This window comes from Sinohyriopsis cumingii, chromosome 11 (assembly GCF_028554795.1).
Source record: "Sinohyriopsis cumingii isolate HCF-2022 chromosome 11, ASM2855479v2, whole genome shotgun sequence".
Classification (NCBI taxonomy): domain Eukaryota; kingdom Metazoa; phylum Mollusca; class Bivalvia; order Unionida; family Unionidae; genus Sinohyriopsis; species Sinohyriopsis cumingii.
In genome coordinates, this window is record NC_142971.1 from 49220036 (window position 1) to 49234219 (window position 14184).

The 14184-nt window shown below is 32.3% G+C and overlaps 1 protein-coding gene across 1 annotated transcript in view; it reads right to left on the reverse strand.

Moving 5' to 3' along the window:
• Positions 1-14184, reverse strand: part of LOC149788414 (stabilin-2-like) — a 495609-nt gene that overhangs the window by 452502 nt on the left and 28923 nt on the right. Inside the window, exons 12-16 of the mRNA XM_089974375.1 lie at positions 7607-7669; positions 6893-7006; positions 3153-3203; positions 2690-2770; positions 128-283 (exon numbers count right to left, since the gene is read on the reverse strand). Coding sequence (XP_089830501.1) covers positions 128-283; positions 2690-2770; positions 3153-3203; positions 6893-7006; positions 7607-7669 — 465 coding nt within the window. The remainder of the gene's footprint in view (positions 1-127; positions 284-2689; positions 2771-3152; positions 3204-6892; positions 7007-7606; positions 7670-14184) is intronic.

Here is a 14184-nt window from a genome sequence, read left to right on the forward strand (position 1 = left end):
GGTGTATTAAATGGATGAAATCATAAAAAAATGGCGTAAGTATTAAAGTTGGTTTGTTTTAATTTCTTTTAAAAACCTTTTAATGCTTAATTCACAATATATTACTCTGACCTTTGAGACAAATTACCTTGACCATCTCTACACTTGTGGTATCACATTTCCCTGGCAACAGGCTCCCACCGGAATCAGGTAACATAACACTGGTGATGTCATATATAAAGCCATTTTTAGCTGGTATGTCAGTCTGAGATATATTGATATTACCATTTAGAACTATCTGGCCCTGAAAGAATGAAGAATAAAAATTAAACATTCTCTAGTACCTGATTTTACTAGTAATTAAAAAACTATTGATATATAATTGTTAGATCCTGACAAAGGAATTAAAAAGTAACAACATTAAAAAGTCCTCAAAGACCAGACGAAAATCAGTTTTGTGAATGGTGCTATTATAATATATAAAAAAATAGGATTTAATATTGAAATTCATATGAATTCATGACATAAGAAGTTTATTTCTTGTTGATCATCAGCAGATTAACTGGTTCCATATGATTCTGGGAGTTGAACCTACTTCTTGTTCTACTTTGGGTAGTGCCATAGTTTTTTATTGCAGCATTCAATTATTCTGACTGAAAAGAGATGGAAACAACTACTGTAAGTATTCACCCCATTGAAAGCAAAGTAAAATTTCTGTTGATCTTACAATCTCATCCTAACTTAATTAGTGATTTTCTTCAACAACGAAAAAGCCTAAAAAAGGTTCACATTCAAAGTGCCAAAAATGGCATCATTTATTTCTAGTTCCTTTTTTGTCCATTTAACCTACACAAGCTCTTTTATTTTATTACAACTACTATTATTTATCTAAATAAACCTATATCATATTTGTGCCATATTACACACATGTAACATCCAATTACATCATATAAGGATAAGGCAAGCATCTAATGCAAATATCTAATGGGCCAAGAACGTACATGAACGTACTGCACCTTTTAAGCAGTTTCTTGAATAAAATCAATTTTTTTCATGTAGCAATAAATATAATCTTATATTTATATACATGTTCGCTGATGACACAACATTTTTTAACATTGGATCAACATGCCATAAGATTAGCCCTAAATTAAATAAAGATCAGGTAAAAATAAATAACCGGTGTAAGCACAATGACAGGAAGATAAATGCAGCCAAATCAAAAGCCATGATCAGAGGTAGTCAAACCAGGTAACAGCTGAGAAAGATAACTTCAAGGTAACAATAAAAGAAACGAATATACAACAATCTAGAAATGAAACACTACTTGGTATCATGACAGACCATATCTTATGCTGGGAAATGCAAGTTGATAAGATCATTAAAAAAGTCAATTCACTGCTTTATCTCTTGAATAGAATAGAATCCCATCTTCCTCAAAAGCCGAGAAAAATATTCTACAATGTATTATCATGCCATGCCTAGAATATTGTTCTTCTATCTGGGGTAATAAGTGGTACAGAAAATCAGGAAAGATTACTGAAATTTCAAATGACAGCAGCTAGAGTAACTCTTGATGCTGATTTATATATAAACCATCAACAAATCTTTTTAGAAGTCTGAAGTGTCTTTTGATTTCAGCAGATAACTCTGTTGCAAAACGGTTTAATAGTCTATAAATCCTTACATGGATTGGTTCCTGATTATCTTAAACGTAACTTTATATCTGTTGAAATTGTATACATGTATGAGCTAAGACCCATCTCAAACAACAAGTTATATTTACCTAAACCAAATTCAGTTTTACAAAAAGAGTTCTGGACCACCTTATATAAAGTTTGTATGCCAAACATTCAAAAAGCTTTTAAGTTAACATCTACAAAAACAATTTGTATGATTTTGTTTAATTTAGTACTACTACCTTTTAGAACATTGTAATCAAATACTCACCTATAATGTTTTACACATGTTCACTACTACTCTTTGTATGAATCCTGTATGTACTCGTACTTAAAGCCTTGTGTATATTTGATTGTAGCAAAATCAATTATATTTTTTAATAGCATTTGTTGTCTAAAGACACCTGATCTTGTAAAACTTTTGCATTAAAAAAATTATATATATATATATATATATATATATATATATATTTTATATATTTATTTATTATATATCTATATTTATTTTTTCATGGAAGATTGGTCAGTTAACCAAGTCAACTTAACTAAAGTTATTATTATTATTATTAAACCTCCCCATTGATAACTCACGCACACTGGGGTTCACAAACATAGACCGCACCATAAGCAAGTGCACAAGTTACCGAGGGACCTTTAAAAATTGAAAAAATCCTCTTAGACATCGAGAAAAGTGCAGAGGGGGTAGTGAACTGAGGTGTTTAATGACTGAATTCTCATTTTACAATCATGTTGATAATAATTTTTAATAACGCACTTTTTTGTAATGAAGTTGTTCGTTTTTCTGTATAAATAACATTTATTTTTCAAAATGTCCAAAATGTGACAGATCGTTCCAACTGGTTTCAACAACCATCCAGTGTATGCGATGAAACAGCCCTTATAATTAAATTTAAGTAACACAGAACATTTTCAATATTTTCCGTCCCAAGGTTTAGTATCTGATGATGGTTAATGTGAGTCACTATTTTTGTTCGGCTTAAATGTTGGTAAAATTCTATCTCAATACTTACTATAGACGTAACATTAACACTGAAAACCACACTGCTAACTGCCTTAACATACTGAATGTCAATTAGCCTTGCAGCTTCAATCTGAAATAAATAGAATATATGTTACATGGTAATAAGTTTCTGAAGTTGAACAAGAATTTACTTAAAGAAATCAAACTATAACTATATTGTGTACAAATCACATGTACCATACATGCTCTTTTTTGAAATCTTTCTTCCATGGCCATGCATTTTATTTTATAGACATTTTTTTCCCATTCAGTTTGGGAAAATAGGGCAAGTTATCAATGGTGATAAAAAATATATCTGGACAGTATGCTTAAATTTATTCTCAGAATAATTTTTCTTAAACCAAACATACATTAATTTTCAATGTGAAACTGTTCAAGATTATTCTCCCTGAAAATCAGAGTTGCTGCCCTTTTTCCTTTTGCTAAGAGTTGAGCATGAAATAACATATTACCACTCCTTCCACAACATGATTCTTCATAAATCCAATCAGCTGCATCTGTCCCTGTGGAGAAAAATAAAAGTTTACAAAATGAAATTGTGTGCTAAAAACAATGCACAGAAAAACAAAATGGGAAGGAGGAAAACATTCTTTTTCATGGAAAAGGTCTCTTCTGGTGAATTATTTGGAGTAGGAACTTTGTAGATACATTTATAGGAAGTCTGTTGGAACTATTATATCATATTTTTAAGTTTATGCATATTCATGTATATGTGGCATCTGTAAATTGTTTCAATTAGATGTAAATGCAGTCAATGGCATGTAAATTCATGTACATGTGGCATCTGTACATTATTTCAATTAGATGTACATGGAGTCAACGGCATGCATGTTCATGTACATGTGGCATCTGTAAATTGTTTCAATTAGATGTAAATGCAGTCAACGACATGTATATTCATGTACATGTGGCTTCTGTACATTATTTCAATTAGATGTACATGTAGTCAATGGCATGCATGTTCATGTACATGTGGCATCTGTAAATTGTTTCAATTAGATGTACATGCAATCAACGACACGCATATTCATGTACATGTGGCACTGTAAATTGTTTCAATTAGATGTAAATGCAGTCAATAGTGTGCATATTCATGTTCATGTGGCTTCTGTAAATTGTTTCAATTAGATGTACATGCAGTCAACGGCATGTATATTCATGTACATGTGGCATCTGTAAATTATTTCAATTAGATGTACATGCAGTCAATGGCATGTTTATTCATGTACATGTGGCATCTGTAAATTGTTTCAATTAGATGTACAGGCAGTTAACGACATGTATACTCATGTACATATGGCATCTGTAAATTGTTTCAATTAGATGTAAATGCAGTCAATGGCATGTATATTCATGTACATGTGGCATCTGTAACATTTTTCAATTAGATGTACATGCAGTCAATGGCATGTATATTCATGTATATGTGGCATCTGTAAATTGTTTCAATTAGATGTACATGCAGTCAACGACATGCATATTCAAGTACATGTGGCATCTGTAAATTGTTTCATTTAGATGTACATGCAGTCAATGGCATGCATATTCATGTACATGTGGCATCTGTAAATTGTTTCAATTAGATGTACATGCAGTCAAAGACATGCATATTTATGTACATCTGTAAATTGTTTCAATTAGATGTACATGCAGTTAACGGCATGTATATTCATGTACATGTGGCATCTGTACATTGTTTCAATTAGATGTACATGGAGTCAACGACATGCATATTTATGTACATCTGTAAATTGTTTCAATTAGATGTACATGCAGTAAATGACATGTATATTCATGTACATGTGGCATCTGTAACTTGTTTCAATTAGATGTACATGCAATCAATGGCATGTATATTCATGTACATGTGGCATCTGTAAATTGTTTCAATTAGATGTACATGCAGTCAATGGCATGTATATTCATGTACATGTGGCATCTGTAAATTGTTTCAATTAGATGTACATGCAGTCAATGGCATGTATATTCATGTACATGTGGCATCTGTAAATTGTTTCAATTAGATGTACATGCAGTCAATGGCATGTATATTCATGTACATGTGGCATCTGTAAATTGTTTCAATTAGATGTACATGCAGTCAATGGCATGTATATTCATGTACATGTGGCATCTGTAAATTGTTTCAATTAGATGTACATGCAGTCAACAGTATGCATAATCTCGTACATGTGCTCTGATAACATTCTTGGAAATAGAGACTTGAAGTTGAGCTGAAATTTCAAATAAGGATTTCTTCTTGGATTTTATTACCATGTTTCAACAAAAGACTGTTTGTACATTACCACTTTTCCAGCCATCCACAGGCACATCGACACCTACAGCAATGGATTCTACTTGGATTTCAAGTAAAGTTTCTTCAGAATTTTATTATTAGAACTTGTGTCTGTAATTCTAGGATTATTACGGGATCTAATCTGCAATACTGTAAGTTCTTTTTTTTTCATTTCACTTTGTATTCTAGGGAAAAAAATTATTTGTTGAATTCTACAAAGCTTGTTTCTTCTCACACCTTTCGTTATTTATTTTAAGAGCATAGACTCATAACAACATAATGTATACATTGTACATAACAGAAGGCCACAAGGTAGATTAGTTCCTGTAACAAATTGAGTTGCCTTCCCTAATTAAAGTCATTATTATTATTAAAACACACATCTACCCTAACCAACATTTAAAGCTACAAAGTTTCAGTGAAGTTCTTCAAGCTCTGCAGAGGCATCAATGACTTCCTAAGATGTAACTTCTCAAAATATAAAATTACCCAAATAGAAAATATTTATATCAATTGAATAATTATTTAACTAATAAAGTTTCAATAAACTCCTTCAAGTATTTTGAATAATCAATGACAACAAGCTGATTTCTCAAAATTCTGCCTAATTTTAAAAAAAATCAAAACATTTTTCCATAAAGGACCAGAGGATGCCAAGCATTTATTCTTGCTAACAAAATTTTTAATAAATCCTCGAAAATATGTAAGAGAAGATATAGTGAACTTTGTCATCAGACAGACAGATACATGGGGACAATAACAATATTATCACTGCTCTTTCTCTAAAGTGCATATAATAAAAAATCAATAACAAATAAATATATTAAACTTACATGGTAAATGAACATTTTCCATAGATTGCTCTGCTTTTCTTTACATGGTAACATCAATGAACATATTTCTTAAGCATTATTCTTTCAATAATATTGTAAGAATTGAAATAGACACGATAAAAATTTAACATTACACAATAAATATGGCATGTTTCTATTAACCCTCATAGTGAATATGGCTTTTTAGTTCTTCAATATACATGTAACAATATAGAACACCTGTTACCTCTTCGACTCCATAACTAAAGGCCTGCCTGTTAACTGGTAAACAATGTTATGGTAAACATCATTTTTAACCATTTTACATTTTTGGTACAGATATATTATGTATAGAAAGATTTCAGAGTAAAATCCAATTGTTATAGCTGTATAATTATTTTTCATGGAAGAATTTTTTATGCGCTTCAAAATCTTGAGATAACTCATTCACCATCATGTCAGTGAAGCAGCATGACCAACCGTAGCTGCCATTTCTCATACTCGAAATTTAAAATTTTTTTTGTCTGTGTCTACATCACTAAGTCATCTGAATTTTATAATTTATAAAAACTAATTGCTGCCTACATCAATATCAGAGCCTTTTCTTAAGTTATTGAAGCTTTTATAGTTGTGATTCTAATCATGAAAACTCAAGTAAGTACTGAACAAAATCTGCGGCCTCCGTTTTGGAGACTGGAGAATATAACCCAGTTACTTTAAATAGCAGATTTCTACCAGATCTTAAACAGCGACCACATGATCAGATGTAATGGTCATTCACACCAGTGAATATAGTATCTAATAGGAGGTTTCCCCTGAAGGTGGCACTACGAAAACCCGCTCAGAATGGCTGATGTTTACAGCAGGCATCGAAAGGTGCTTCCAAGAGCATGGTGTAAAGGCATCAAAAGGCACTTCCATAAGAATGCAGTAGAAACATGCAAAGGTGCTTGCATGAGGTAAAGGGTTAAACAATGTAAAACAATTAAAAAAAACATTTGAAAAAATTACTGTCTTTAAAATCAATTACTACAATGTGAAAAATTTTAGAAATAATATCTCTCCTGCTCATCTGTGCTCTTACCTCTGGTTTTTGCAAATGCTCCTGTGCCCCCACTGGCAGACTATCAAACGCATTGTTAGTAGGGGCAAAAACTGTAATGTTGTCTTTCAAAAACAGGTTTTCTAAGCCTGCCGCCTAAAAATAGAAGTGTCAACCAATCATAAATCATTTTTAAAAAATTACACATCATACAACTTTTTAAATTTTGTATTTACTGCAAATTTTGTGATATAAAATTTCTGCATATTAAAGATTTATGCATTTACTACACTGCACCTTAATTTTCAACCATGAAAAACAATTGTATGAATTCAATTTAAACTTTAAATGACCATTTTTAAAATAAAACAAGCTTTCTTAAAAAAGGTCACTACCTTTCTTGAAACAGCATCAGGAATTTACATACAATACTAGAGTTAAGAAAACAACTTTTAGGAGCAAAGTTACAAATGACAAGCTGACTGATAAGAGTGATGAATAGAAAAACTGATAAAAAAAAGTTACACTTCACAGGATCACGCATCAAGGGGAATGAGAAAGCAAGGCACAGATAAATAAAAAATACATAAAACTATTGAAAAAACATACTTATATATTAATAATTCACTTTTTTAAATTTTAAGTTATAAGATTTAGGTTTTAATTCTGAATAAAATTACTCTAGTTCTAAACAATTAAAGAAATATTATGAGTCCTGTGATAGAAAAGTAGTATAATTTCAAAGTGTCAACTCACTGAAATAAAAGTGGTGAAGCGGCGATATCTTCCATTATTGATGATGATCTCCAGAACTGATGACTGAAATTTAGAAGAACATTTTATTCTCCATCACAACAGAGATGGGGCATACCATGTTACTTGTTTGTCTGTCCATCTGCCCAAACATCAGTCCATCACTAACCATTTAAGTTTTGCATTCAATTTACTTCGTGCACTTGGGTGGGGCACCTATGGTCTACAATCACATTTCTAATTTTCTAACAATGTTTCTATGCCTACGTGCCTATATAAATATTTCACAAAGGAGTTTTACATTAATAAATATTTATAATTACATAGTCCAAAATAATCATTACAAGTTCCTGTAACAGAACACTATCTTGGTCAATTTAATTTAGCCTGGCAAAGTACATGTACCTTACCTCAACAATGTCCAAGAAATTTTCAAATGTCATAATTAGGTGGACACCAAGAAAACATAAGTATCTGATATACCTTTAAGTACTGAATTTAATTTTTGCAATTCGAAAACAGCATATTCTTCGTGTCTCACTGTTCAAAAATATCTGCAATATCCATATTTGTCAGCTAAATGTACCATTATCTATTTTAAGACACAATTATTGTAGCTAAATGTAGCAGGGTCTATTTTAGGACACACAATTACTGTCAGCTAAATGTAGCAGGGTCTATTTTAGGACACACAATTTTTATCAGCTAAATGTACCAGGGTCTATCTTAGGACACACAATTATTGTAGCTAAATCTAGCAGGGTCTATTTTAGGACACACAATTATTGTCAGCCAAATGTACCAGGGTCCATTTTAGGACATGCAATTATTGTCAGCTAAATGTACCAGGGTCTATTTTAGGACACACAATTATTTTAGCTAAATGTACCAGGGTCTATATTTTAGGACACGCAATTATTGTCAGCTAAATGTACCAGGGTCTATATTAGGACACACAATTATTGTAGCTAAATGTAGCAGGGTCTATTTTAGGACACACAATTATTGTCAAATAAATGTACCAGGGTCTATTTTAGGACACACAATTATTGTAGCTAAATGTACCAGGGTCTATTTTAGAACACACAATTATTGTCAGATAAATGTACCAGGGTCTATTTTAGGACATACAATGATTGTCAGCTAAATGTACCCGGATCTATTTTAGGACACAGTTATTGTAGCTAAATGTACCAGGGTCTATTTTAGGACACACAATTATTGTCAGGTAAATGTACCTAGGTCTATTTTAGGAAACAATTATTGTCAGGACACAACTTATGTCACATGGCTAAATGAAGCAGGGTCTATTTTAGATTTTAGGACACACAATTATTGTCAGTTAAATAATAACAATAATAATGAGGACTTTGTATAGTACCTAATCTTTAGAAGCTCTAAGCGTTTGACAACATTAGACAACACCTATAACATAACAAAACGTATATAATGATATGATTACAAAAAACAGACACCGTGAAATTAGAAAATATAAAAAACATGCTGAAAATATTTCAGGTAGGAAACATTATTAGGTCTTTAAGTTTGTTCTTGCAGTCGAAAGCATTCTTGAATGGGATCACTGTGGCTTTGTGTCTAAGTTCAGTGGGCAATTCATCCGATGTTGCTGGGCCCTGGTATGCAAAAGAACATTGTCCATATGACTTTGTTTTCATAGTGGGATTAATGAGTGTACGATTGTCAGAAAAGGAGAGTAATTATCTTGCTGGTGTGTACACATGGATGAGGTCGGATAGGTATGTTGGACTGGAGTCCATCAGTGAAATGTAGCACAGAGAACAAATTTTGTGTTTGATTCTGGATCGAATGGATAGCCAGTGTAGGGTACAGAGCAGCGGGGAAGTGTGCTCTGATCGTGGTACTCTAAGTATGATCTGAGCAGCTGTGTTTTGAACTTTTTGAAGTTTGTGGAGCAGATATTGAGATGAACCAGACAGAATTGAGGTACAATAGTCCAGCCTTGAAAGTACTAATGAACACACAAGTGTTTTAGTGGCATCTATGGTCTATATTCACATTTAATGAGGTCTATTTTAGGACACACAATTATTGTCATCTAAATGTACCATGGTCTAATTTAGGACACACAATTATTGTCAGGTAAATGTATCAAGGTCTCTTTTAGGACACAATTATTGTCAGGACACAATTATTGTCACATGGCTAAATGTAGCAAGGTCTATTTTAGGACACATGGCTAAATGTAGCAGGACTATTTTAAGATACATGGCTAAATGTAGCAAGTCTATTTTAGAACACAGCTAAATGTAGCAGGGTCTATTTTAGGACACATGGCTAAATGTAGCAGGGTCTATTTTAGGACAATTTTTGGTTAAATGTAGCAAGTCTATTTTAGGCCAGAGCTAAATGTACCAGTGTCCATTTTAGGACACACAATTATGTAATTCACACTAAAAATTGAAAGTCATGCCAAACAATTGACCTGACATCTAAATATAACATCTGCACAGCCTACTTTCAATTTAATTTGTTCATTCCCCTTAAATGTAGAAAATCTCTTTTTTTTTCTAAAGGTAGAACAAGGTGGGAAGTGGATGTCAGCTTACTAGGTTCCTTGCAACATACAAATAATAGGCTTAAGAAGCCTTCAATCCCAAAATATATCTTAGTTACATTTAATCTTTAATTCTTCTATAATGATTAAAATAATAATAACAATGAGGACTTAAGCACTTAAGCTTTGAAATGTCTAAAGTTGTATCAAGCTTGTACCATCAAAATAAGCTTGCTACAAGCTAATTACAAGGTTGTATCAAGCTTGTACCATCAAAATAAGCTTGCTACAAGCTAATTACAAGATTGTATCAAGCTTGTACCATCAAAATAAGCTTGCTACAAGCTAATTACAAGATTGTATCAAGCTTGTACCATCAAAATAAGCTTGCCCATGAATATTTGTTACCTTGTGCAAACTTGCACAAACATGGTACATTTCTGATTTTAAAAAAATTCCAGCATCTGCAAGCTTGCATTTCTTGCAAACTTGTGCAATTAGTAAGCTTATGAAAAGTGCAAGCTTCCGCACATTTCCAGACCCAATTTAAAAAATTCATTGTATGTTATATGCATAGAAACTGCCAAGATTTTTTTTAAAAATTTCAAACAGCAAACATACAAGAATTCTATGCTAAAGATGCCCTCAGTTAAATTAATCGTGATGATTATTTAATTTCCAGCCATTAATATTACAGATTTATAAGTTTTTGAATGTGGTAAATATCAAAACTTATATTACCATTCTTATAAAGCGGCCATACCCTGATAAGCATGCCCCAATTAAAACAAAAAGGGTTAAACACCAAATTACACCCAAGTGGATTACCCCTGAGATCAATGAGGCTAGGCACCTAAGAGATAATTTCCACAAGAAAAAAGACATGAAAAGCTACAGAAAGTGGAGAAATAAAACTAAGTACCTGATAGATAAGGCAAAAGAGAACTACTATAAACAGGCTATTAATGAAAGTAAGAGTACCAAAACATTGTGGAAGCATCAAAAAGAGCTGAACCCACGCAAGAACAGTTGCCTTCCCCCTAGACTTAAGCAAAATGATGATATAGCAACATCTGTACAAGACATTGTGGAAATGTTCAACAATTTCTTCATAAGCATCTCCAGTAAGAGTATTCAGAACCAGACTAATATCCCAATTGAACTTGATGCTCCTCTATTATTTATAAAAGCTAAAATTCCTGATGAAAATTATTTTTCAGTAGCTAATGTTAGTGAAGCTGATGTTTTTGATATGCTAATTATGGTTAATATTAATAAATCCTCTGGATTGGATGGTATTGGTCCACGAATTCTTAAAATTGCTGCACCAGTAATAACAAAGTCACTAACGCATATCATAAATTTAAGTATAATGAGTGGTAATTTTCCAGAAACATTGAAATGTGCAAAGGTTACACCTATCTTTAAGAAAGGAGAAAAGGAGGATCCAGGAAATTACAGACCAATATCAATTCTACCTGTATTGTCAAAACTATTTGAAAAGCATGTAGCCATTCAGGTCTATAAATTTTTCAAAACATACTCTCTATTTCATAAAGCTCAATCAGGATTTAGAAAGTACCACTCGTGCCAAACAGAACTTACCAAATTAATTGATCTTTGGCTGAAGGAAATGGATAATGGACATATGACTGGGATTGTTTTCCTTGACTTCAAGAAAGCCTTTGATCTTGTTGATCATGAAATTCTGCTGCAAAAGTTGAACTTTTACAGATTTGACAATCCTTCTTTAAACTGGTTTAGATCATACCTAAACTAAAGGTCTCAACAAGTAAGCATTGGCAATATTAGCTCTCAAACTCGCACTATTCATTCAGGAGTCCCTCAAGGCTCAGTTTTGGGCCCTCTCCTCTTCCTTATCTATATCAATGATCTACCATTAAATAATGAATCCACAAACACAGATTTGTTTGCAGATGATGCAACTTTGTATACATCTAGTTCTCATACTGAAGTTATCCAAATGAAATTAAACTCAGACCTTATCAGAGTCCAAAACTGGGCACAACAAAATAGGATGGTAATTAATGAAGGTAAAACAAAATGTATGATTTTGGGGACATCACAAAAGCTACACAAGTCAGGGAACCCAAAACTGTCTCTTGCAATAAATAATCATCCATTAGAAAATGTCAAACATGAAAGGCTTGTAGGTGTGTCTGTACATAATAATTTATTATGGAATGACCATATTGATAAGCTTTGTAAAACACTGTCATCCAAAATTGCCCTTCTCAGCAGAATCAAGAAATATTTACCTATGGAAACTCGCAATCTATACTACAAGTCATATATTCTTCCAACAATGGATTATTGTTCTAATGTATGGGGAAACTGTGCTAAATCTGAGCTTGACAGGATTTATAAACTTCAGAAACGAGCAGCACGTGTAATTTTAGATGCATCTGTTGATCATCCCTCAAAAGCATTATTTACAGAACTCAAATGGTTCACAATATATGACAGGATAGATTTTCACAAGGCAGTTCTTTTATATAAATGTCTACATGGAACTGCACCAGAGTATCTTCAAGACTTATTCAGGCCTTTTTCAGCACAATACCAGTTGAGATCAATATCACATGGAAACATTCTAATACCAAAACCAAGAACAGAGCAATTTAAAAAGAGTTTTCAATACTCTGGTGCAGTTCTGTGGAATAAGCTTCCACTACATGTAAAATCTGCTGAAAATATTAGAGTATTTAAGAAAAGATATCATGAGCATGTATGTGTTTCTAACAGATAATGGAATTTAGTATTTTAATACTAAACATGTTAAAATAAACAGTAATTATTGCCATCTTCATATAATGTGCATTGTTATACTCTCCTTAAGAGGGCCTCAAGGGAGAATAGTCCTTGACTAATGAATCACCCTCTATAAATAAAGCATTATTATTATTATAACTAGACAACTCTACTCTCTAGTTTCTAATACAGGCGCTCTTCAATGAAGCCACAGGCATGCAGTTATTACATTTAGCCATGCTGGTCTATATACTTAAATGAAAAGAAAATTCTGTCCAAGATTATCTTCACAAAATGCCCAGTTAATCTCTTGCTATTTGGAGCAAGTCTGCTGGACCCTAGTAGCAAAGCTTCACGATGAGCGAAAGAATTATGTATATTGTATATTGTTCAATAAATATAATAAGTATGATATTGTCAGGCATTTCTGTGTACCTAAGGTTTCCGTCTCCAATACTGATGCAAAACGCTTACCAAATTCGACCGATTTATGAAAATAGAAATATTGCAATGTTTACTATGTATAAAGAGATAATTGTTACCAGAATATTCTGTTCAAAATAATATTAATTTGGACACAGGGAATAACATCCTCGTTTTTTCATTACTTGCGACATGTTGGCCTAATTCTGCACACAGCTTTGAAAAGATGCAATGTTTATCCATTGGGATATAGAAATGAAAGTCAGCAGTTCAGTCAAGTAGTTAGGTCAGGTTATATCTAGTTTTACAAAATTCAACATAATAATGCCAATAAATGGCAAGAGATATTAAGAAAACTAAACCGATCTTGTAATTTTTTTTATAGTAAAGTTCAACATTTTTTAAAAAAAATATTATGTGGAAGAAAACCAACAATGAATAGGATTTAATGTGTTTACAGCATCTTGTTTATGAGGAAGAATTACAAACGAATTTAGAAACAGACTATACGCCAAAGAATTTCTAGAGAATAAAGTTCTTGCGGCAAGTTGACACGTTGGGTAGCAGACGATATTGTACAACTGTGACAACTTCTTGCAATATTGGAAACTTGGATTAAGATGCAGAATTTTTTTAAGGTATACATTTCCATCTTTTATATAATGTATTTATTTGTATGATTCTAAAAGATACATTGTAAATAGGATTTTCTGGGTTACAGGTTCAAAAAGGTCACGGAGTGGATCTTCATGTTGACATTTAGAAATCATATTTTCATATGCCTTTCGAGTCGAAATGTTGGATATTTTTGTACACTTTATGAATATCACTTTTCTTAATTAAAGTATGA